The 22,452-nt window shown below is 54.0% G+C and overlaps 1 protein-coding gene across 10 annotated transcripts in view; it reads right to left on the minus strand.

Moving 5' to 3' along the window:
• Positions 1–21,585, minus strand: part of SCRIB (scribble planar cell polarity protein) — a 63,316-nt gene extending 41,731 nt beyond the window's left edge. For 5 of the 10 annotated variants that reach the window (XM_048482656.1, XM_048482655.1, XM_048482654.1 and 2 more), the window contains exons 1-10: positions 21,263–21,585; positions 10,700–10,817; positions 10,031–10,109; positions 9,448–9,537; positions 9,254–9,310; positions 8,970–9,033; positions 8,606–8,680; positions 5,260–5,404; positions 1,180–1,298; positions 745–944 (exon numbers count right to left, since the gene is read on the minus strand). In XM_048482656.1, the coding sequence (XP_048338613.1) occupies positions 745–944; positions 1,180–1,298; positions 5,260–5,404; positions 8,606–8,680; positions 8,970–9,033; positions 9,254–9,310; positions 9,448–9,537; positions 10,031–10,109; positions 10,700–10,817; positions 21,263–21,424 (1,109 nt within the window). In that variant the 5' untranslated portion in view covers positions 21,425–21,585. The remainder of the gene's footprint in view (positions 1–744; positions 945–1,179; positions 1,299–5,259; positions 5,405–8,605; positions 8,681–8,969; positions 9,034–9,253; positions 9,311–9,447; positions 9,538–10,030; positions 10,110–10,699; positions 10,818–21,262) is intronic. The other 5 variants (XM_048482660.1, XM_048482659.1, XM_048482658.1 and 2 more) reach the window with 1 other exon arrangement.
• Between the last annotated feature and the right edge of the window lie 867 nt (positions 21,586–22,452).

A 22,452-nucleotide genomic window follows, 5' to 3' on the forward strand; every position in this document is an offset into this window, starting at 1 on the left:
CATCTAAGGGAGCATCTTCCCCCACCTCAGACTGGCACCCTCCGTTCCCAAGACCTTCATTCTCCATGACATCTGAAGAGATGTCACCTTGGGAGTGGGACCCGGCTGTTAGGTCCCTGAAAGCCTCGTCTGTCACCCTCTCTGCCTCTTTCAGCTTCTCCAGGTCTGCCACCTCGGCTTCAGGAGAACGCACACGTTCCTTGAGTGCCAGGAGCTCATTGCAGCGAGGGCACACCCACGACTTCTGTCCTAGTGGCAGATAGTCATACATGTGACACTCAGTGCAAAACACTGGAAAGCCCCCATCCCCCTGCTGGCTTTCTGCCTTCATATCTGATTTGTTTAGATATTTAAATATTAAGCTTTTAGTCAGCGCCCCCCTGGAGCTATCTGCACTTTCCTTTTTCCCATTTCCCGAGTGCCCTCATTCCCCTTAGCTAGAATTCTTTTATGGGGTCACTGAAGTTTCTTAATTGCATGGGGTTTTCAATTTTTTTTGTAAGCCAGCCTAAGCCCACTTGGGGGAAGGTAGCCTATAAGTCAAATGATAAATAAAATAAATAAGATCTCTGTCATCCCAGTCCTACGCTATTGCTTCTTAGATGCGGAACCCGATTGGCTGCATTGATTTATCCTGTGTCATCTGTCTTGGGTCTTCCTGAGGAAGATGGGCAGTAAATATAGTCAACTAACAAACAACATGCATGCCCTCAGACACATGCCCCCTCCCCTCCCCACGCTCACTTGTTGCCAGCCACGTCCAGCACGTGCAACTCCGTGGTGCTTGCGAGCTCAGAGGGCAGGAACTCCAGGCGGTTGTCGCGGAGAGACAAGACATTCAGGCTGTTGCAACCTCCTATCTCCGGAGGGAGCGCCAGCAGTCTGTTCCGGTCCACATTGAGGTTTGTCAGCTTGACAAGTTTCCCCAGGGATTTGGGCAGTGCCTGAGCCAAGGCCAGAAGAAGACAGGTGGTCAGAGCAGTTGCTTAAACCTTGAACTGGGAAAACAGGCTGCCCAGCCCGGCAAGGGAGGAACCCAGGCTGAGGACCACTAGGACAAAGATAGCACCACTCCCCAAGCAGATCTGCAGCCCAAGAGCAAATCCTCTGCCCAGACCACCCTCCATCAAGCGGGAGAACCACAGGAGAGAAACAAGAGTCCTTGGCAAGCACACATACCGTTAGCATATTCTCTGTCAGGATGAGCTCTGACAAATTCTCACATTCCCCAATTGCCTCGGCCAGTTCCGCCAGCCGGTTCTGATCAACCTTCAGGATGGAGAGCTGCTTCAGCTGGCCTGGGCGTGACGAGAGAGAGGAAAAGGAAAAGAACATCCATTGGCAATGGTCCGGGGGGGGGGGGGGGGGGGTAGGGTTAGGTCTCTTCTCCTGGGAACAGCGCCTCCTACAGAGCTTTCTGACAACCACATGGGAGGGTCAAAGGCTTTCATGGCCGGACTCAACTGGTTGTTGTGGACTTTCTGGGCTGTGTGGCCGTGGTCTGGGAGATCTTGTGCCTAACATTTCGCCTGCATTTGTGGCTGGCATCTTCAGAGGTGTATCACAGAGAGAAGTAGCACACTTCCCTCTGTGATACATCTCTGAAAATGCCAGCCACGGATGCAGGCGAAACATTAAGAACAAGATCCACCAGACCACGGCCACACAGCCCAGAAAGCCCAGCTTTCAAAGTATCTCCTCACACAGCATAGATTGCAGACCTTTCTCATTTTGGTTGCCCTTCTCTAGACCCATTCCAACTTGTCACTACCTCCCTAAACTGCAGTGCCCAGAACTGGAAACCGTATTCCAGGTGACGTCTGACCAATGCAAAACAGACAGGTACTATTACATCCCTCGATCTAGACACGAGGCTCCTACTGAGGAAGCCCAGAATTGCATTGGATTTCTTGACTGCCGCATCATGCTGCTGACTCATGTTCAGTTTGTGGTCTACAAAGACTTCCAGACCCCTTTCACGTGGCGTGTTGTCAAGCCAGGTGTCCCCCATCCTATATCTGCGCAATTCATTTTTTCTGCTTAAGTGTAATATCCTACATTTATCGCTGTTGAAATTCATTTTGTTAGTTTTGAGCCAGCTCTCTAATCTGTCCAGATCGTTTCGAATTCGGACCCTGTCATCTGGGGTATCAAATACCCCTCCTAGTTTGGTCTCATCTGCACATTTGATTAGCATGCCCTCTATTCCATCATCCAAGTCACTGATAACAATATTGAATAGCACTGGGCCAGGACAGAGCCCTGTGGCACTCCACTACTCCAGGATGAAGATGAGCCATTGGTGAGCATCCTTTGGATTTGGTCAATAAGTCAATTAGAAAGTTATCTAACAGTAGCACTGTCTAGCCCAAATTTTGTAGCTTGCTTGCAAGAATATCATGGGGCACCTTGTCTGACTAAATTAATGCATGCTACATCCACTGCATCCTCTTCATTTACCAAGCTTGTCACTCTATCAAAAGAAAAGAGATAAGATTAGTGTGGCAACACTGGTTTTTGAGAAACCCATGCTAACTTTTAGTGATCACCACATTCCCTTCTGACAGATTGTCTGTTTAATGATCTGCTCTAGAATTGTTCCTGGTATTGATGCCAGGCTGACTAGGCAGTAATTGTTTGGGTCCTCTTTTTCACCACGGGTGGGTCCTCTTTTTTGGGACTTCTCCTAATCTCCAAGAGTTCTAAAGATTATTGCAAGTGGTTCTGATCTTACTTCTGCCAATTCTTTCAATATCCTGGGATGCAGTTCACGAGACGCTGGAGATTTGAATTCATTTAGAGCAGTCAGATATTCCTGTACTACCTCTTCATGTATTCTGTGCTGAATTTCCTCTGCTGCTTCTCCTGTTCCATTTCTCCCTGTCTGAGCACCATTTTCATCTTGGGAAAAGACTGAGGCAAAGAGGGGGTTGAGTAGTTCTGCCTTTTCTCCATCCCGTTCGCATTTTGCCAGCTTCTCCACACAGTGGAATTCTTCAACCATTTCAATTTCCTCACATCCACCATAAAGCTAAGTAATTACCCAGCAGTCATTACTTCTGTTTCTTGATGTTCAACTGTAGTCCTGCTTTGGCACTTTCTCCTCTAACTTCCGGCAGTAGTTGTTTCAAGTCTTCACTACTTTCTGCCAGTACTGTGGCCTCATCAACAGATCCCAAATTGTTAATGTTCCTCTCCTCAACTTTCACTTCATCATCATCTAAACCAGGGGTCTGCAACCTGCGGCTCTCCAGATGTTCATGGACTACAAATCCCAATTGGCCATGCTGGCAGGGGCAGCCAGGTCTCCTTGACAGAAGGGCACAATCCTAACATACAATTCACTAAGGGATGGAATGTTGCAATGACAACTCCCCCACCAATTGGCACGCAGGACTCATGAAGTGAATCCTGCTTGCCCATTAGTGGCCAACAGTCTACCTACTCCCCCGCCCGCCTTCTCCCAACCTAGCAGCAAGCTAGACTCCCCCACCCCCACTGGTGGGGCAGCAGCACCTTGGCACCCGCTGCTCCGCTGCGCCCGTCAACACCCTCCTGGCTCCCCCTCACTACCACCCACAAGCCACCAATGCCCTGCAGGACCCGTCAGAAGCCCTTTCCATTGCCCCCACACACCCCTCCTACCCAAAAACCTAGCCAGGCTGATGGGACAGCAGCAGCAAGCCGCTCTCCCACTAGGCCCAGAAGAAGCCCCCCCCCATCCCAAACCCCTGCACCAACAGCAAACCGACTCATCTGAAGCAGCAAACGGAGGGCAGGGCAAGAGAAGCAGCAAGGTGGACAAGGAGAAGTTGGGCAGGGATTTTCCTCCCCCTCCCCACCTAGAGCCCATTTTATTGCCTCTTAAAATGGCATTTTACTACTAGTAAAAACTGGTAAAAAAAACTAGTTTAAAAATACATAATTTTTTTAAATGGGTGGAAAAAGACTGCAGACAAATCCAGCCATGGGAATCTGCCATGCCAGGCAGAGGAGCAAAGGACGCTGCCCAGCAGAGCCCGTGAAGGGATCCGGCAGCGTTGGTCCACAGAGCCCTGCCCAGTAGATGCCATCGGGGTCCTGGGCGCTCCTTGGGCCTCCCTCCGCTTGCTCCACTGGCTCAGCTGACCAAAGCAGCCCCGCAGGCAGGGCCCAGGAAAGGCCTCCCGTACCTCTGCAAACGGCAGGGATGAAGCAACCCTGCTGCAAAAAAGCTCTCCAAGTGTGCTCGACGGCTCCTCCTCGCAGGTGGAAATCAAGGCAGGGTGGTTTCTGGCCCGGAAGTTCCCCTGATGGCTCTGGCAGGCCGCCTGGGCCAGGAGATGGAAGACGGGGGTGCAGCCCCAATGGTCCCTCTGGCATCGAGCACAACAGGCCCCTAGCGCTCCCCAGGCCGCATGGCTCGCTGTTTGGTGGCAGCTCCAATCCTGTCTGGTGCCTGTGTCTCAGAAGGTGGTGCCAGAAGACCACTGCTCCCCCTTCCCCAGCAGCCACTGGCTTAGAGCAGGCCACACGAAAGGCTGGGTGAAGCTGCCCTGAGCACTCTCAGCCCACCGACAGCCACCGCACCTCTCCGTGGGTCGAACCTTTGGATGGCAGTGGATGGGCAGGATGAGGGCACAAAACCCACGGGACAATGTCAGAGGTCCAAATCATCAAGCGCCAGGTGGCACAAACTCCTCCTTTGCACGGGTCAGACTTCCAGGGTGGGCAACCAGCGGCAGGGGCCGAGGGAACCTCTTAGGAGCTGAGGTGCCTTTCCTAGGCGAAAGGAAGCCGGGCACTCTCCTTTGGCCCCTGCTCATACTTGGGCTCAGACTGAACATCTGCATCCCTGTTATGGGGGTGGGGAGGGGGAGGGCACAGCAGGGCCAGGTTGCCATGCCCAGCCTGGCTTCCGGACTTCCCCAAGACATCTGGTTGGGCCACAATGTGCAAGAGGACGCTGGACAGGTAAAGCCTGCCTCTGACCTCTTGTGGTCTGGCAATTCTTGACCTTAAAGACTTGTCCTGCGGCTCTTTAGGAAAATGTGACCTGTTTGAGGGAGGGCCACCAGCACATTTGAAGGGATTATGAATCCCGCCATAACATTTTAAACTAGCCCACTTGGGAAAGAAAACATTTACGTTTTTAAAAAGAAAAACGTACCCCAGTGTTTATCCAACTTGCCAACCACACAGGTGGATTCCCAGAAGAACAGTACGCCACCCTGCCAGCCACCCCGTGACCCACCGCCAGTCCTAGAGATCCACACTCACCAATCCCATCAGGAATACTCTCCAGCAAGTTCTGCGAGAGAAGCAGGTCCGTCAGAGCCCCCAGCCCACCGATCTCTTCGGGCAGGTGCTCCAGCTTGTTCTCAGAGACATCCAGGCAAACCAAGCGCCGCAGGTTGCCCAGCTCCTGAGAGGAAGGAGGAGGAGGAGGAGGGGTCAGACCCTGGCACAGAAGAGCCCCCCGGCTGCCACAGCCCCGAGGCACTTCCTGCCCAGAGAAGCGCCAGGCTGCCTTCCATGTGCCTCGTGCGTGTCTGCTGCACCCTCTTTTCAAAATGGTCCTAACAAGAGAGGCCGAAAGTGAGGCTTAGTATGCCAAACTGAACCCCTTCATTTGTTTTCAAACAATTCCATCCCCGCTCTCATCCTACATTTGAGGCAGTTTGCAACAGAAACAACAGGCACCCAGTTGGCAGCAGCCATCCCTTTAATCGCGCACGAGGAGATCGTAAATCAGCACTAAAAACCACAATGAGACCACACCGGTGAGAACAGAAGACCGGGCCCAGAGGAGCTCTGAAAGTCGCTCCTGGGGGAAAGCCAGCATGAGCTGAGCTGACCTGAGAAACAAGCCTGACACGCGAGGCAGGCGAGCCAAAATGGTGGCAGGCAGGAATTTGACCAGACGTGTGCCGCTGTGACAATGCAAGTGATCACACCTTGCCGGCGGGAGGGCACATTCTCCGAAGGAGGCACTTGCATTTTTTTTCTGTTATATCAGAGAACTAAAAAGTTGGAAGGGGCCCAAAGACCACCCAGTCCAGCCAACCACACCGGGTAGGATAAGCGGATGCATCCCTGACAAACGACCGTCCATCCCCAAGGAGGAAGAACTGACCGCATCCCTGGGAAGCCACTGGACTGCGCTTAGCGTTAAAAAGCTTTTCCTAATATCCCACTGATATCTCCACACCCCTGATTTAAGCCGAATAAGATGAGTTCCATTCTCCACTACCAACCAAAGCAGCTCCCTGTCCTCCTCTCAGAGGCTGCCATTCAACTGCCTACACAGAACAAGCCCCCACCCCCTCTCAACTTCCTCTTCCCCAGGTTGCACGCTCCTCATCCCCACAGCCCCTCTTCATAAGGCTCAGGCTCCACACCCAGGCTCCCTTCTCCAGAGCTGGATAAGGACTCAGAACAGAGTCTGACCAGAGCAGTACACAGTTATACTGTCACATTCTGAATCTTATGGGCCTTATGAATCGGTTGATACATCCTGAAATTGAATTTACCTGATCTGCTGCTGCTTCCACTGGCTGCTCACACTCAACTTGCAGTCCACCAAAACCCCAAGATCTTACTCACACTTGTGCAGGATGCAGACGAGTATCCCCCATCTGGTACATGTGCATTGCACTGTTACTAACTAGATGCAAAATCTGACTTTTATTTCTACTGAATCGTTTCTTATTCGCATCAGATTCTTTCTCCAGTGTATCCAATTCTGGCTATATTTTATCTCTATCTTCCAGAGTGTTTGCTACTCCACCGAATTTGGTGTCATCTGCAAATTGAATGAGTAGTCCCTCCACCCCCCCTCCATTAAGATAACTGACAAAAATGTTTAAAAGCACTGGGTCCAAAACTGAACTCTGTGGAACCCCACTGGATGCTGCCCTCCAGTCAGGGAAGGAGCCTCTCACGACCACCCTTGGAGTGTGACTATCCAGCCAGTTCCTTATCTGCATCACAATCCCCTAAAATCCGATCCGCGGCCCGCCCTCCATCTTGCCAATCAAAACATCACAGGGGACCTTATAAAACACTTCACTAAAATTCAACATATATAATATGCATGACATTCCCACAATCTATGAAACCAGTCATCCAATCAAACAAGGAAATGAGATCAGTCTGATAAAAGCTACCTGATACAAGTTCATGCTGACTACTTCTAATTAGTCAGTCATCCTCTAGATGTATGTTTCCTAACTTATGGGTCAGCACCCAAAAGTCGGCCCCCCCGAAAGTGGGCCGGGTGTGAGACCTTCTTAATGGCCATGCGACCAGTGGTGGGATTCAACTAATTTAACAACCAGTTCCGGTGGTGGGATTCAAACAATTTAACAACTGGTTGTTTCCAAGCACCATTTTAACAAACGGTTCTGCCGAAGTGGTGCGAACCGGCTGAATCCCACCACTGCATGCGACCCTTCCAATGGCTCCCTTTTGGAAACCAAGATCTGACTCTGGAAAAAGTCTCTCCCGTGTCGCATTTTTTCTTCACTGCATATACATGTTGATCAAGTAAATGTGTCCTGATGGCCACAAGAGCATTTTTCTTAGAACTGCGGGAAGGGTGACTGAAGGAGTGATTGACAGGATGGGAGGAGGGGGTGCTGAACGGCTGGAAGGGAACCTCTACATGAAAAGGGTGGGTGAGTCTTCATGGGGTGGGGGGGGGCAAAGGCACACTTAGCAGTTTGTAGGGTTTTCAATAACATCTGGTATGGCCACCGTAGAAAGCAGCATGCTGCCCTAGATGTGTGACAAGGCCATAGGATGGGTCCCCATTCCAAATGAATCTGGAATTTTGGGTCCCCTCGCCAAAAAGGTTGGGACCTGCTGCTCCTGATACATACAAATGAGCCCTTGCAAAACCTTCTCCAAGAGTTTCCATGAGACAGAGGCTCAACCGACCACACTGGCCCTTCTCCCACCACCTGGCTGCCACCCATCCTCCCACAGCCCTTGACGGTAAAGGATCACGACTGTGCGACTTCCCCAGCTAGTTCTTTAAGCACTCTTGCATGGGCAGCAGCCAGCCCAGGGGGAATACATCCATCCAAAGCATCCAGATAGTTCTGAACAGCTGTCCCCAAGTGGCCTCTGCTCTCCTTTAGAAAGACACTTGAGACAAGATAAAAAAGCCCCCAACCTCCCAGCCTGCGTTCTGCCCTCCATTAAGATTTCTCCATATTCTACTGTAAAGCATGAAACTGCAAACAAAAAATTTAAAAGAATGGTTTTAGATACTGTGTCAGCTTCAGCTGACAAAACGGCTGCAATGATTTCAATGCTGTGGGTGGGTGTGTCTTTGAGAGGCAAGTGGGATGAGAGGGCAATGTGATTGGCTGGAGTGTCAAAGCTCTGTCTGAGAGAACACGGAGGGGTGGTCAGAGAGAGTTATAAAGGGGTTTTGGAATTTATAATCCTGGTGGCAGCTACCACAGGGGGACCAAATAAAGGATTAAATGTTAATGAGCACCTCTCATATCATTTTATTTAGAAAGAAAGAGAGGGGATGTTGCAAGGGCACTCCAGCCTGTCCTCTGTGCTGCCACCGCCACTGTGACACAGCGATGTGCTTGGCAGAAGTACTCACGGGCGGGAGAGACGAGAGCTGATTCCGGTCCAGCCACAGCTCCCGCAGGTTGGGCAGTGCGCCCAGCGTGTCTGGCTGTGGAGAAAAAGCAGCACGTGACCTCTCTGAAGGCAGCTCTGGGGCACCTCTCCTATTCCCTCTGGCAAAGATCACACCAGCACCCCCTCCCCAAGAGGACACCTCCTTCTGCCAAGACGCCCCAACCAAAATGACTTCCAGGAACCTAGGGGCAGAAGAGATAAGGGGGGGAGGCAGGAAATGGTCACGGAAGACACTCCCCTCAGGAGCCTGCCACACAGGTGTGTGTATTCAATCGGCACCCTGCCTTCCTCTCCCTCTGCCCCCGAGTGGCCCCCTCCCTTACCAGCACCTCCAGGTCATTTCCGCCCAGGTCCAGCTGCTCTAACTTGACAAGGAATGAGAGGGAGCTGCAAACCAACAGAGAAAAGGTGGGTGCTTTGAGGATGGAGCTCCCACTCCAGCAGACCAACAGCCCCTTGGGGGCGGGGCTTCCCAGGCACACTCTCGGGAGCCACTGCCCAACCGGAGGGTTGCCAAGCAGCACTCCCATAAATACCACGCTGCGTGCCAGTGGCACAGATCAAGGAACAGGGCAAGAGCCAGAGACGCAAAGCTGCCGACACTCACGCTGGGAGGGACTTGAGCAGGTTCTCACGAAGCTCCAAGGTCACCAAGTTGGCCAGACTGCAAGAGAAGGAAGCCCCAGGCATGCCACTGCTGGTCTGTCCCCAGGGAGGCCAGGAACCAATGGGGGGGACACACTCAGCCTCTCCCACCAGCCCCCCTCCCCCCCCTCCCCAGTCAGCCAATGAGGGACTCACTTGCCAATGTCACCGGGCAGGGACTGCAGGGAGACGTCGTTCAGGGCCAGGTGTCCCAGGTTGCGCAGCTGAGTGAAGCCTTCGGGGAGTCTGCATGCAAGCGGGAAGTTGGGTCGTGAGCGACACCCAGCATCACAAAGGGCGCAAGGGCTGCACGAGCCACGCCAAGGATCCAGACTGTGGGCACCCTGCAGCCACCCAGAAGCAACCAGCCCTCTCCCTCCCAGGGCAGAGCCATGCTGACCCCTCGAGCCACCCAGGAGGAGCTCCAGCAGGATCATGAGGCAGCGATCAGGGACCCAGGATGCCCCCGCACCCACTGGCTCCTGGCAAGAATCTGTGCTAGTAGGATGACCGATGCTGGACGGGGCCTCGGGGCAACCACAGTGGCAGGCTTTTGCAAAGCACAGTCCTAAGGCCTGGGGGCAGAAGGCTTACAGAAACATTCAGGGCAGACCCAAAAGCTTTATTGGGGCAGACAGAATTCTCTGAGGGTGCATCTAGGGTGGCAGAGACAGGGACCCAGAAAGGCACACCGAGAAGAGGCGAAGCCCTGCCCCACCCACACCCCGGCTCACCATACCTGGACAACGGGTTCCCGCTGAAGTCTGCGATTTCCAGGGATTTGCAGAACTTGATACTTTCTGGAATTTCTGGAATGTCTGCAAAAGACAGAAGCGAGAGGACATGAGTGCGTCTCACGGGGGTGAGACAGACAAAGTGCCGCTCACCAAAGGGCAGTTCGCCCCCCCCCCCCCAGCAACCAGGCAGAGGAAAGAGCTGGCACTGCTGAACCGCAAGCGAGCACAGGGGATGTGTGGCTGGGGCCAAGCCCTGGTCCAGCATGGGTTGCTCCTGGGCTGCTGACACCCTTTTCTTGCCCAGCCACGCGGCCTCTGCCTTCCCGCACCAGGTTGCCCCTCAGCACTGGGGCCAAAAGACTCTCTTGTTAGAAAATGCACTGAACAGGCCTCTGTAGCGGCCTGTAACAGGTGAAGCCATTTTCAGAAGGTTTCCTACTGGTCTACTGGGTGGTAGACGGGGGTCTTGACCAGCCTGCCTGGAAGCACGGGAGGCTGTTGTGATGGAGCACTGAGCACATCCCCAGAGGCTCCCAGAAGGGTGCCACCTAGCCCAGGAGCCCCCTCCTCCTCTGGGCCCCAGTGCCCACCCCATCACGTCCAAGCAGGTTGGTCCAGGCAGCTGAGCTGAGGTGCCCGAAGCGGAGCCGTGGAGGCCCCTCCCAACCCACCGTTGCGGGAGATGTCCAGCTCCACCAGCTGCATGAAGTTGGCCACCTCGGGAGGGAGGCGCTGGATCTCATTGTCGCTCAGGCCCAACTTGCGCAGGTTGAGAAGTCGGAAGAAAGGCTGCCCAGGAGAGGGGGGAGAAGAGACGTTAGAAGCAGCGCGAGGCAGCCGCCGCCCCAGCCCAGCCAACCCCAGCGGACGTTCAGACCAACCGCCTGGACAAGGAAACCCACGGAGCTGGGCAGACAAGCCAACCTTGGCCTGCTCGGAACATCCACTGTGGGGGAGGCCAGGGGGAAGAGCAGGTCAAGGAAGAGGCAGAGAACTGGGCTCAGAAGCCCCCTGGTTGAGTCTCGCCTCTGCCACGATCTCCCAGACCCTCCCTAGCCCCTGGGCAAGTTGATGCCTTGCAGCCTCCCTCACCTCTGCAGCATTGGGATGGTTGTGCAGGGACTCCCTCGCAGGGCTGTTGCAGCAATTATCAAAAGATCATGCACACAAAGGGCTGCAAAGAGCGCCAGGCAAAGGCTTCCTCCACCCCCGCCCTAAGACCACAATCCCACGGGGGCTGAGCCAGAGGGGGGATCCAACCAGTTCTCCCCACTTCTCTAGAAGTGCTTACTAGTTTTTTCTGAGTGCCGAGAAGGGGTTACTAGAGCAACCTCCCTGCCCAATAGGGACTGGAGGGGCGTGTGTGCGGCAGCGCCACTGTTTGAATCCCACCACCATTGGAACCTGTTATTAAAATTTCTTGATCCCACCACTGGGCTGAGCTCTGAACAGCACACGCCCCTCCACACCCCAACCTGGGAGGCACTGCCACAACCCCGCCCCCCCCTCCTCCTTGGCCATTCAGGTTTGAGAAGAGCCACTTCCTCCCGAAGGATGGAAGCTGAACAGCCCTGCCCGCCCGCCCACCCACCACACTGGCAAGGGAGATGGTCTGCAAACCAGGCTGGGAAACGGGCGAGGGCCCATCACCCGAATGCTACTCTCCCCTGGCTCCAGAAACAAGGTGATCCTCACGGCCTTTCTGACTTGCTTGCGTGGAAAGAAACTGGCAAACAGCGTGGACCGAGAGAGGCCACTGATTCCCCTGCAAGACCTCTGCTACTGCCAGCCCCTCCCTGCAACAGCCATGGCCGCAGCTTTCTTGGTGGATGCCCCCTGCCCAGGAGATTTTGGAGCAGCCTGGAAAAGGGGGAAGCCCTTCCCAGCTGGATGTGAGGGGGTTAATGCCCCTTGAATGCATTTACACAGAGATTCGTGTGTGTGTGTGTGTGTGTGTGTGTGTGTGTGTGTGTGTGTGTGTGTTTTCTCTCTGCAGCTACACAAGGAGTGCTATTGAGGTTCACTTGATTGGGACCCTTCCTTGTGTCCCAAATCGCTTTGGAGAGAAGCAGGCACGCAAATATTTTAAGAGAAAAACACCACGCAATCCACGCAGAAAAAGAATGCGCCTTGAGAGCAAATGCCCCGGGGGACAACCCAAGCCCTCAGGCTCAGGAGGGAGGCTGGAAATCAAAGGCTGAAAACAAGGCCTCTGTTCCTCAAGGCAAGCGGGGGGGGGGGGGGGGCTGTCCACTATAGCCAGGCCACAGACCCAGCTTTCCTTAGCTCGACCCCCCCCGCCCCGCCCCTCACAGCTCTCAGCATTACTCTCAAAGCAGGGGGGCACCCTTCTTCTTCCCACAGGGAACAGCCTCAGGGAATCACCATCTGCCTTGTCAGAATACATATAGATACTCCCTATCAGTATCACCAAGAGAAAGGACGGTTAGTGTGAGGCAGGTTCAATCAGCCTCCAGGCAACTAACCCTGACCTAAACTTTGGAGACCTCTGGATTTGCACCAGCATCCCCCACAGCCCCCTGGCAGGACTCCTGGAAGAGCGGGCCCACCCACCGGGAGGCATTCCCAAGACCCTGCCACAGGGCAGGAGTGTCAGCTGCAGAAGACTCAGCTGGAAAGGGGGCTCACGGGCAACCCAGCCCCAGCAAGCCCAACGCTGCCGCCCAGCCCCTCCAGGAAGACCCCCAGCAAGGGGAAGCGCTCACGGATCCCACTAACAAGGGAAGCCTCTCCTGATCTCACTTTGCCCTCCGGAGCAGAAGAGAACGCACCTTGGCCCCTTCTTCATGACAGGTGAGGGCACAGCCAGAGCTTCCCTCCCCCTGCAGGTGGCTTGTCTGAACACCTCCCTGCTACCCTTCTCCAACTCCATCCCAGCTGTTCCACATTCTTCTTAATGGACAGCATCTCAAACTGGCCCCAGAGCCCCAGGTGAGGCCAGACAGACACACAGGAAACAGCCTTCGAAGAAGGGGCAGCAGCTCTCCCACCTCTCAGACAGAGAAAGGTCTTCCACGTCACTTAAACCCTAGTCCTTTCAGCACCCGAAGCAGCTACGACACCATCGAGGAACAGCCCCTTGGCAGACTGTCTCATGATCTGGATGCTCTGGGAAACCGCACTCGCCTCCTTCCCAGGCACGTCACCCTGGCCACTCATGCTCCACGGATGACAGACACAAGCAGGGCGCAGTCCCGGGATGGTTTTCACAGGCAGCACTGCCAGGCCAGGTATTCCCCACTCAAGGCTGCCTGCGCACTGGATTATTTTTGTCTACATGCAGAACTTGGCATTTGCCTCTGTTAACACTCCCGGTTTTGAATCACCTGCAGATCTGGGAAGCATTCTCCGTGCCCCTTTGCTGTCTGTCACTGTTAAATAATGAAGAGGAGGATGCAGGCCCAGGACAGAGCCTTGTGCCCCCCGTCCCACCCCCCTCCAAGCCTCCCTCCAGACTGAACAAGTGCCATCTATAACAACAATTCTCCCATCAGTTGCAAACGCACCGGACTACATCATTCATAGTCCACCTTTCTAACGGAGATTCAAGGCAGACAACAAACGCGGGGCAAGCCAAATACAGTCAACAGGATGGAACAGCCAGCGCATGCAGCCGGGTTTGGATGGCAAAAATCGGAACCATAACGGCAGAAACCGCGCACAACGGCTCAAGCACGACACATTAAACAATGCAGAAATTACGCAGTGGGGACAAGACCTAAGCATCTTTCTGAACCATTTCGTTACAGCATAACCCTGCAACCTACACAAATTCACCCATCATCAGGCCCACATCAGACCAGTTCACTACCCAAAATATGACAGGGGACTGCATTTTGCATTCAAAAGAGGTTTGCGCTCTTTCTGAAAGCAGCCGTCACTCAAAGCAGTTTCCACAAAAAACCAAAAGGTCTTTTAAAACTGCAGCATCCAGAGATTCACAGCGCACCAGAGGCCACGTGCAGGAGGATCCGTGGGGCGGGCTGGGTGTCGGCAGTGGAGTGGCTTGCCAGTCGTTGGTTTATTTTGTGACTCGGCTTTTTTCCTGCTGTCAGCTGCTTTGGGTCTCTCCAGGAGACAAAAGCAAGATCAAAATGTGTGAATGGCTATCAGGCCCCCCACAAAGAGTGGGGCCCCCCGCCGCCCCCCACAAGAACTGGGCCGTGGGCAGCAGAGCCTTCCTTCCAGCTGGGCCATCTGAGGATCCAACTGAGACACGAGCCCAGGCAGGGGCTGCCAAGAAGGGGCCTCCAAGCTCGCCAAGCAAGGCTTCCAGGAACGGCCCCTTTCAGTACAAGCAGCAGAACCGAGAGCCAGCGGCAGAGGCCCTGGGCCCAAGGGGAACCTGGAAGCCACAGGACAAGCTCCTGCCTGCGCACCAGACAGTGGGCGGGGCCTCCTGCAGCCTCCCAGCTCACCTGGTCCCAGTGGGATGTGGAGGCGGTCAGTTGGGCACCGGAAGGGCAGAAGCACAGAGGACCTGCTTGTGAGAGTGGCTGCTGCCTCCCCTCCCCCCCCCCACCACCACGGGCCCAGCTTGGTCCATTTTCAAGCAGGAGACTAAGCCAGGCAGCCTGAGGGCAGAAACACACTCCTTAGCTGCACACTGCCACTGACAACGCCCCTCGCCCTGACAAGGTAGGCCCCTCCTCGCTTTTGCGCACACAAATCCCACCTGCAAGCCAGCTCTGGCAGCCTCCCCCTCAGATGGGGGAGGGGTCAGAAGGGGAGGGGGCTATCCACCACCAACACTGACCCACCAGGACCAGCAGAACTCCCAGCAGACGCACAGAGACCATGATGCACCCCCTCGCCAAGATGGCAGCTCTCTGGGCCGGCACAGGGAGTGGGAAGGAAGAAAAGGGAAGCGCATCTGACCCCTCACAGTCTCTGGGGGCATGGAAGCATCAGCGGATCAGAGCTTCTCATTTCATACCCCAGAAATCAGCTCGGACCCTCCTTGCTCAGGGGCACGAGCCTGACTGGATCGGGCACCATCTGCCTGCCTTAACTGAGCTGGACCCTCACGATGGCAAAAGATGATGTGCAGTTTTGTTCTAAGAAAAGATGTACAGGTTTGGATAGTTCTGGCCCAGCATCAAAACACCCAGAAGCAGCACCCAAGTGCTAGAAAGAGGTCTGTCCCTTAGGAGCCCTCCTGAGCAGGGAGTCAACTCCAAATCAAACCACTCGGCCACTCCTCAGGAGACTCTGAAGAGGGCCGACACGGAAGCACGAGGGGCCCCTTCCCCAAAGGAGCTCAAGGCAGGCCCCACAGGTGTCCTGGCCCCACAGAAGCAAGAGACCCCCACAAGCAGGGAACAAGCCAGAGAGGAAACAGGCTGGGCCATGCGCACGGCCACACGAGGAGTTCCCGGGGCCACATCAAACACCTTCAAGCCCCACAACAGCACATTCCAGAACCACAGTTCCACAGATGAAGCCCGCTGATGCAGGAGTGCCACAATCTTGACGGTGCCTGTTTAATCTCTCAGCAACGGAGGAGCTCGCACTGGTCCTCTGGCTCTCGCTCACTCCGCGCGGGCTGGCAGCCTTGCCAGGCAACCTCAACCGCTCCTGCCTCTTGGCTGCAGCCACAGCCATCCAAAAGGCAGGCTGTCCGGCCGGATTTCCTGCTATTTCACCCACGTTCTCCAGCCCCAAGGAATGCACTTCCAGTGCACTCTGGCAGCCATTCCATTCCTTCACACACACACAGTGTGCGGCCAGCCCTGCCCAGATTACAGTGGGGTGGGGTGCGGCGTGGCAGCTGCTGAACAGTTGCACAAGAGGCTTCTTTCTGCCTCCACTGCAAAGGAATTTCGGGAAGCCTGGGGTTGGGTGCTGGCCTCAGGGGAAAGCCCCACTCCTTTCAAGGGTGGCCTCTTGCCAAGAGGCCGGTTGAAGGCTCCCATTCTCCTGAAGTGGAGAAAGGCCCTCAGCCATGACACAGATTGTAGCTACGGACTAAGGCAGGGCCTTGATGCTGGAGAGCAGAAACAAACCCTTCAAAGTGATGAGGAAGTGGGCATTGTGGATGCTCTCTTGACAGGCTAACAGCTAATGAGGAGGGGGTCAGCAGTCATGGTACACGTTGGCACCAGTGACAACAGGAAATGTAGCCTCAAGACCCTGGAGGAAAGATTTTGGTTACTAGGCCTAGTACCCCCCTGACGTAAGGACCTCCGGGACCTCCAAGGCAGCGTTCTCCACACTGCTACCAACCCATGTGCTGGGCCAGTTCAACTGGGATCTCAAGAACTGGATAAGAAAGAGGAGCCAGGAGGAAAGATTTGTTGGCCACCTTAGAACCTTTTGGGACAAGATGAAACTCTTCAAAACTGGCAGCTATTATCAGAACTGAGAAGGAACCAGGTCACTAGTGCCTAACACCAAAAGGGTGGCAGAACTGAGTCCTGGGGACAGCTGACTGCAGACACTGGTTTCAAGACAAGTCAGGAGGCAGTAAAAAGGACAAAATAAGAGTCAAATGTCTCCAGGATGCCTACAAACTATTTAAAACTATGCTAATTGAGGCCCAGACAGAATGCATCCCTCCAGTCAGGAAAGGTACCACCAAGTCTAAAAGGATGTCTGAATGAAAAACTACTCAAGTAAAGGAAATGTACAGAAATTTTAAGTTCTAGCTGCATGGAAATGTTGGCTGTAAGCGGCCTTGAGAAGAACCTTAAAGCGACAGCACAGGAAGATTCTAAATAAACAACAAAGGAGAACAACTTCTGGCAAAACAAACAAAGCAGGTGATTACAAACACTTGAAACAACCACGCTTCATTTGTTCTGCAAAATATGAAACACCATAATGTTCAAGAACATATTTATAAAAAGAAATTACACCTGTAGAAGAACAAAACAGTCAAAGACAGCACATTTGTAATGGAATAACATTTTGTGTGCTTTATGTGATTTATTTATTTGTTTATTTGAACTAGCCTGCTGGATCAGACCAGAGTCCATCTAGTCCAGCTCTCTGCTACTCGCAGTGGCCCACCAGGTGCCTTCCTCAGCAGGTCTTGCTTTTCTACATGTTTAATAATTTTATCTTTAATGATAGATTCTACTAATTTACCAGGAACAGATGTCAAACTGACTGGCTTGTAATTTCCTGGGTCCCCCCTAGACCCTTTCCTTAAGATTGGTGTGACATTGGCCATCTTCCAGTCTTCAGGGATGGAGCCTGATTTCAGGGATAAGTTGCATATTAAAGTGAGAAGATCAGCAATTTCATGCTTGAGCTCTTTAAGAACTCTTGGGTGAATGCAATCTGGGCCAGGGGATTTGGTAGCATTTAGTTTATCAATGGCTGCCAGAACTTCTTCCTTGTCTACCACTATCTTCGCTAGTTCCTTCAACTCACCTCCTAAGGAGCTTGGTTCAGGTGCAGGAATTTTCCTCACCTTCTCTTGGGTGAAGACAGATGCAAAGAATTCACTCAGCTTCTCTGCGATCTCCCTGTCATCTTTTAGCACACCTTTTGTTCCTTTGTCATCTAATGGGCCTACCACTTCCTTAGCTGGCTTCCTGCTTTTGATGTACTTGAAGAACTGTTTGTTGCTGGTCTTGATGTTCGCAGCCATGCATTCCTCATAATCCTTTTTTGCCTCCCTTACAGCTAACTTGCTTCTCTTTTGCCACCATTTGTGTTCTCTCTGGTATTCTTCATCAGTTAAGTTGGACTTCCATTTTCTAAAAGACATCTTGTGATGTCAAGTCACTTCTGATTGACAGTGGACCCAAGCAATTAATGACCTCCAAAACCTCCCATCCTGCAAGTGGAGGGGCTGTGGTTTCCTTGAGGAAGTCAATCCTTAGGATCGTAGACCACGGAAAGGATTATTGTTAGCATCCCCAACTTTCACTGTATTATCCTACACCGTGCAAACTACTATCTGTACTGTGTGCAGTATAACTTGTCTTCAATTTCTGTTTTAATTCCTCTCTAATTCTGCAATCCTAAACCTCCTCCCTTGTTCAGCAGTTGCCCCATGCTTTCCGATCACACTGTTTATATGCGGCAATCCACCATGGGTCTCAGCAAGAAAGGAAGACTGTAACAAAGTAAACAAATACACCTGCAGCAGGAATCCAAACTGGAAGGTGGATGGGCCTTTGGATGACAAAGGAATGAAAGAACAGTTTCAGGTAGAGGGGGAGATGGCAATGAAACTGAATGCGGGGGTTTGGTTCCCCTTTCTCCAGACAGGTGAATTCAATCTACAAGGTTTCACTGGAGACCATTTCCCTAACAGACAGAATCCTCTCCAGGTCCCTCTTTCAACACACAGAGCTCCCACCCACAGAACCTGCACCCATAAATTAGGAATGCTAGGCCCCTAATAGGATGACCATTGTCTACACAAAGCAAGCTTTCTTCCCTAAGCTGACCCCATTCCCTGCTGACTAAAGTCAAATGAAATGCTAGTTAAACTGACCCTCTTATCCAGAGCTATCCAATTTTCCTGCCTGGGCAGGAGGATCCTCCTCCTCCTTAAACGGAGGTTTGCTCACCCCTGCCCAACCAGCGGAGTTCCACAGGCTCTGACTGGCTGACAATCATTGGGACTGGCCCAAGGCCACAATCACAAGGATGGATTCAGAGCCCTGAAGGAGAAGCAGGCCTTTCTAGGGGATGACTGCCACAGGCTCCTTTAAGTGGAAAGTCTTCCTGAATAAGAACATAAAAACGAGCCTGCTGGATCAGACCAGAGTCCATCTAGTCCAGCACTCTGCTACTCGCAGTGGCCCACCAGGTGCCTTTGGGAGCTCACGTGCAGGAGGTGAAAGCAATGGCCTTCTGCTGCTGCTGCTGCTGCTGCTCCCGAGCACCTGGTCTGCTAAGGCCTTTGCAATCTCAGATCAAGGAGGATCAAGATTGGTAGCCATAAATCGACTTCTCCTCCATAAATCTGTCCAAGCCCTTTTTAAAGCTATCCAGGTGAGTGGCCACCACCACCTCCTGCGGCAGCATATTCCAAACACCAATCACACGTTGCGTGAAGAAGTGTTTCCTTTTATTAGTCTAATTCTTCCCCCCAGCATTTTCAATGGATGCCCCCTGGTTCTAGTATGGTGAGAAAGAGAGAAAATATTTTCTACCCCATGCATAATTTTATAGACTTCAATCATATCCCCCCTCAGACATCTCCTCTCAAACTAAAGAGTCCCAAACGCTGCAGCCTCTCCTCATAGGGAAGGTGCTCCAGTCCCTCAATCATCCTCGTTGCCCTTCTCTACCCTTTTTCTATCTCTTCGATATCCTTTTTGAGATGTGGCGACCACAATTGAACACAGTACTCCAAGTGGGTCGCACCATGGTTTTATATAAGGGCATGACAGTCCTTGCAGTTTTATTCTCAATTCCTTTCCTAATTATCCCCAGGTGAGCAGAAAGGTCTACTGGGTCTGGAAGAACAAGTGTAAGTTGAGAATAAGGCAAGCAAAGAGATAATTTCAGTAGCGGATGAGCAAAAACATTTGAGAGAAACAACAAGCATTTCTTCAAATACAGCAGAAGCAAGAAACTGGCCTGGAAGGTGGTTAGGGTTAGGGCTCACTTTAAAAAACAACGATGGGGAGATGACACTGAAACCGAATAAATTCATGGCCTTGGATTTAACTATGGAAAATGTGGGCCACGTACCCACACCAGAGCCACCGATTTTGGCAAAGTGTCTAAATAGCTGAGTCAACTTGAGGTTACCAACGCACATAACTATCAGACAACTGGAAAGGAGCAAACATCACACCAAATTTTTAAAAGGGATCAACAGAAAATGCAGGGAATTACAGATCAGTTACTGTAATGTCTGCCCCAAGTAAATTAGTGTCAAGGAACAAAGCCTGCTGGGCAAATCAGCCGGGCTTCTGCAAAGGGAAGCCCTGCCTCATCCACATTTCAGAGATTTTTGAACACAAATAAGGGGGAACCAAAAGGTTTTTGACAACTGGAGATGGGAGGAAAGTAAGCAACGTGGTTTGACATGGACTGGGGCTATTTCATCCATTAACAACTGATCTGGAACTGGGGGTGAGCCGGCAGTGGTCAAGTTTGCAGATACTGAATTATCAAGGATGCTGAAAACCCAAGTGGATTGTGAAAAATTCCAGGAGGCTCTCCCTAAACTGGGTAAGTGGGCAATAACAACACAATCAAAGGAATGCAGTGCAAGAAAGTGTGAAATGATGTACACTGGAGCAAAACAATCCTAACTTTAGATGAATGCTGGCCATGTCTGAAGTGGCTGAGACTGAGAGGGAAGGAGGTCTGGGGGTTGCAGTGGGCAGCTCAGAGGAAGTCTCCACGGAGAGCGGGGCAGCGGTGGAAGGAAAAGGCAAAAAGGGATGGAACACAAAACAAGCCCAGCACTGCAACACCCTCCTGCCCAGCTGTTGCGAGGCCTCCTTTAAACCTGTTGGCCAGGTCCTAAACCTGAATCTCATCATCACCATCATCATCATCATCCCACACCCCAAGTCTCACACTGCAGGCAGGCGGTAGGCTCAGCAGTGCGGAGAGGCACTCAGTGTGCAGGGCTCCTGCCGCCCCCCTCCCGCTGCCTGACCCAGCAGCACTCCCCGTGCCTCTGGACCGGGCCCGCAGGCGCTGGCAGGACCGGTTCCTGGCTGGGCGGGGCTCTGCCACCTGACCGCCCGCCTGCCTGCCTGCCTGCCGCCCCCCCCCCCCGACTGCCGCTCGCCCCCCGCTCTGCGGTCCAAGAGGGGCCCGGCAGTTTCAGGAGAGGCGAAGGCGCCGGGGGGCTTCTGGGGCCCCTCGGGGGGCGGGGGGGGGGCGGGTTGGCACTGCGAGGAAGCGGGAGGGGGAGGCGGACCGGCTGTGCCGCCAACACTCAGCCCCCCCACCCCCCACCCCCCACCCCCCAGTGCTGCGGCGGCGGCGGCGGCGGCTGCTCTCCCCACCCCGCTCGGGGGCTCCGGGGCCGCGGCAGGTGTAGGGCGGCCACGCCGGGCTCCGCCCCAGGATGGCGGGAACCTGGGCGGCTGGGAGGGCGTCCTCGGGGCAGACCCGCTTGAGCTCACAGGCGGCGAGGGGGGGCCCAGCAGGCGCAGGAGGGCCGAGTCGCCGGGCTCCCCTCAGCGCGGGCGGGGAAGCAGGCAGGCAGGCAGGCAGGCAGGCAGCGCGCCCCCTCCCCCCCCCCTCACGGACTGGCCGCTTCGGGGAGGGGGGGGGCTGACCTTGGGCAGCTCGCGGAGCTGGTTGGCGTCGAGCAGGAGCTCCTCGAGGGAGCGGCTGTAGCGGTAGACGTCGTCCGGCACGGCCTGCAGCGAGCAGTGGCGCCGGTCCAGCGCCTCCACCTGCCGGTTGCAGCGCCACAGCGGCGGCATGCAGCGGAGCATCCTCCCCCTCCGCCCCCTCCGCCCCCGCCCGGGCCGCCCGGCCGCTCTCCCTCCTCCCCCCCTCTCGCTTTGTCTGCCTCACGGCGAGCGCGGCGGCGGCGGCGGCGGCGGCGGCCCGGCGGACTCCCTCAGACGCAGGCCCGGGCCCCGCCGGCGCCTCGCCCCGCCCCCTCCGCGCGCGGCATGCCGGGATGCCTCCGACTACAACTCCCAGGGGCCCCCGCGGCGACTCGCCCGCCCGCCCTTGGCTCCTCCTCCTGGAGAGACGAAGTGACCGGAGGGGCGCCGCGCATTGTTCTCAGTGACTTGGAGGACGCAACTGAGGGCACGCGCGTCAAATTAGGAGGGGCCTTCGGGCGGGAGCCCATTCCCCCCCCCCCGATGACAGCGTCCGAACTCGAGGCGACCTGCGCAGATTAGAGGGCGGGGCCGAAACGAGCAACATTAATCTCAACAGAGATGAATGTAAAGTGCCGCGCCTGGGTTAAAAGGAAAGAAAGAAATGCAGAGCCTGGCTTGACCACGCGAATCGCAGTAGACCGCAGACTGGACACGAGGCAGCCAACAAGGCCAATGCAGTTTTGGGCTGCATAGTGTCTGGAGATCAAGGGACGTCAGAACAGCTCTCTGATCTGCATGGGTCACAGCTCACCTGGAATACTGTACAGAGAGGTATCACAGAGGGAAGTCTGTGATTCAGTGCGAAACAGACTTTTCTCTGGGATATACCTCTGAAGATGCCAGCCACAGATGCAGGCGAAACGTTAGGAACAAGATCCACCAGACCACGGCCACTCAGCCCCCCGGAAAACCCACCAGAACCAGTATCTGGGTATGTTTAGTCTGCAGAGGAGAAGGTTAAATGGTGACATGATAGCCATGTTTAAATATTGGAAGGGTTGTCATGTTGAAGAGGGAGCTAGCTTGTTTTCTGCTGCTCCAAAGCAAGGAGTAATGGATTGAAGTTGCAGGAAAAGAGATTCCACCTAGACATCAGGAAGAGTTTCCTGAAGGAAAGGTCTGTTCAA

The sequence above is a fragment of the Sphaerodactylus townsendi genome, unplaced genomic scaffold (assembly GCF_021028975.2).
Source record: "Sphaerodactylus townsendi isolate TG3544 unplaced genomic scaffold, MPM_Stown_v2.3 scaffold_19, whole genome shotgun sequence".
Lineage (NCBI taxonomy): Eukaryota > Metazoa > Chordata > Lepidosauria > Squamata > Sphaerodactylidae > Sphaerodactylus > Sphaerodactylus townsendi.